The sequence below is a fragment of the Dendrobium catenatum genome, unplaced genomic scaffold (assembly GCF_001605985.2).
Source record: "Dendrobium catenatum unplaced genomic scaffold, ASM160598v2 fragScaff_scaffold_170, whole genome shotgun sequence".
NCBI lineage: Eukaryota > Viridiplantae > Streptophyta > Magnoliopsida > Asparagales > Orchidaceae > Dendrobium > Dendrobium catenatum.
The window spans coordinates 28,101-29,466 of NW_021318632.1; the positions used below are offsets into that span (position 1 = coordinate 28,101).

The 1,366-nt window shown below is 39.3% G+C and overlaps 1 protein-coding gene across 1 annotated transcript; it reads left to right on the top strand.

Annotated features, from left to right (window-relative positions):
- The first annotated feature begins 361 nt into the window (after positions 1-361).
- Positions 362-955, top strand: LOC110116213 (mannose-specific lectin-like). The gene has a single exon (XM_020849712.2). The coding sequence runs from the start codon at positions 382-384 to the stop codon at positions 820-822; it is 441 nt and encodes a 146-aa protein (XP_020705371.1). The 5' UTR covers positions 362-381; the 3' UTR covers positions 823-955.
- The last annotated feature ends 411 nt before the right edge of the window (positions 956-1,366 follow it).

Below are 1,366 nucleotides of genomic sequence, written 5' to 3' on the forward strand. Positions count from 1 at the left end.
TTTTTTTATAAAACAACGAACTTTTAAGACAAAAAGGAAAAAGTGTATCCCAAACAAAATATGACGTTATCAACGATACGACATGGTTCTAATCCTTGCATTATTAGACAGTTGATATATATATAAAATCTTCGGTGGGGCCTACGTGTTAATAACAAAATTTGGTTACAGAATCCTTAGAAGGTTCCTCCAGCTTTCTACTGCTCGAAAGAGCTACAAGATAAAAAGAAAAACAAAAACCTACGAGCTGGTGGATCCTTTTTTGATATATGAATCTAAAACCAATTCAACTTGCTTATCGGCTAAGCAGTTCGCTTATAAATAGAGGCCATAGATCAAAAGCTTCAAGAACAATAATTAAGCCAAGAAAATAACATCAATATGGCCAAACTTGGTCATGCTTCCTTCTTCTACTTCCTGGCCCTTTTCATGGCTGTTTGGGGCCTCTTTGCTGGCGGAAGCATGGCTCAGATGAGTCATATGTTGTCCGGCGATGTTCTGAAAACTGGTCAGAATATATCGAATCCACTTTACACCTTACTGATGCAAACAGACTGCAACCTTGTCCTCTACCGCAACCCCTCCGTTGCTGTCTGGTCCACATACACGAAGGACAAAGGCAGAGAATGCGAACTCAGGTTGAAGACCGACGGCAACCTCGTCATCTACGGCAAGGATGAGAAGCTCATTTGGCAAACTGAAACAAACGGTACAGTTGGTAACTATGTTCTTCTCCTCCAACGCGATCGGAATCTTGTCGTCTACAGCGTACCGGCCTGGGATTCTGGGACGGGAACAGTTTTATCTGCAGCCACAAAGTAGAATTCAAGATTGGAAGAACAAACGATACCTTGTTTTCTGTCTGGTGAATGTGTGATTTGGACTCTTAGGGTTTGTATTACCAGCTGAGTGCAGTGTTGTAGCGTTATTATGAATTGTGTGCGAAGCAGAATTACAGAACTTTGCTATTTACTCGAATAAATGTTACATCAGTAGCGTGAAGTGTGAAGATTGTGTATTTCAAGTTCTGTTTTTGCTTTCATCATTGAGACATTGAGCACCTTTGATTTTATCAAGGTTCTAAAATTCTGAACAGTCAACGAACAAAAAAGAGGTTCATGATTCGACCGATTTGAAGAGAGCACCTTTGATTTTATCAACGTATGATCGGTCTCGTGACCGGTTCACAATTGAACCGGTCGAACCGATCGGTCCGGTCTGATTTTTAAAATATTGGATTTTATTGCTTAAGATTTATGACATTGTCATGCACTACTTTTTATGTTTGATTTTGTTTTTAATTTCTTGGGGGAAAATTAGGAGCAGAGTCTATATATCATTAACTTTGAAAATGATAGTTCACCAA

What these genes read in the sequence shown, in the direction of transcription:
- LOC110116213 (XM_020849712.2), top strand. Translation starts at nt 382, where the DNA reads ATGGCCAAACTTGGTCATGCTTCCTTCTTCTACTTCCTGGCCCTTTTC.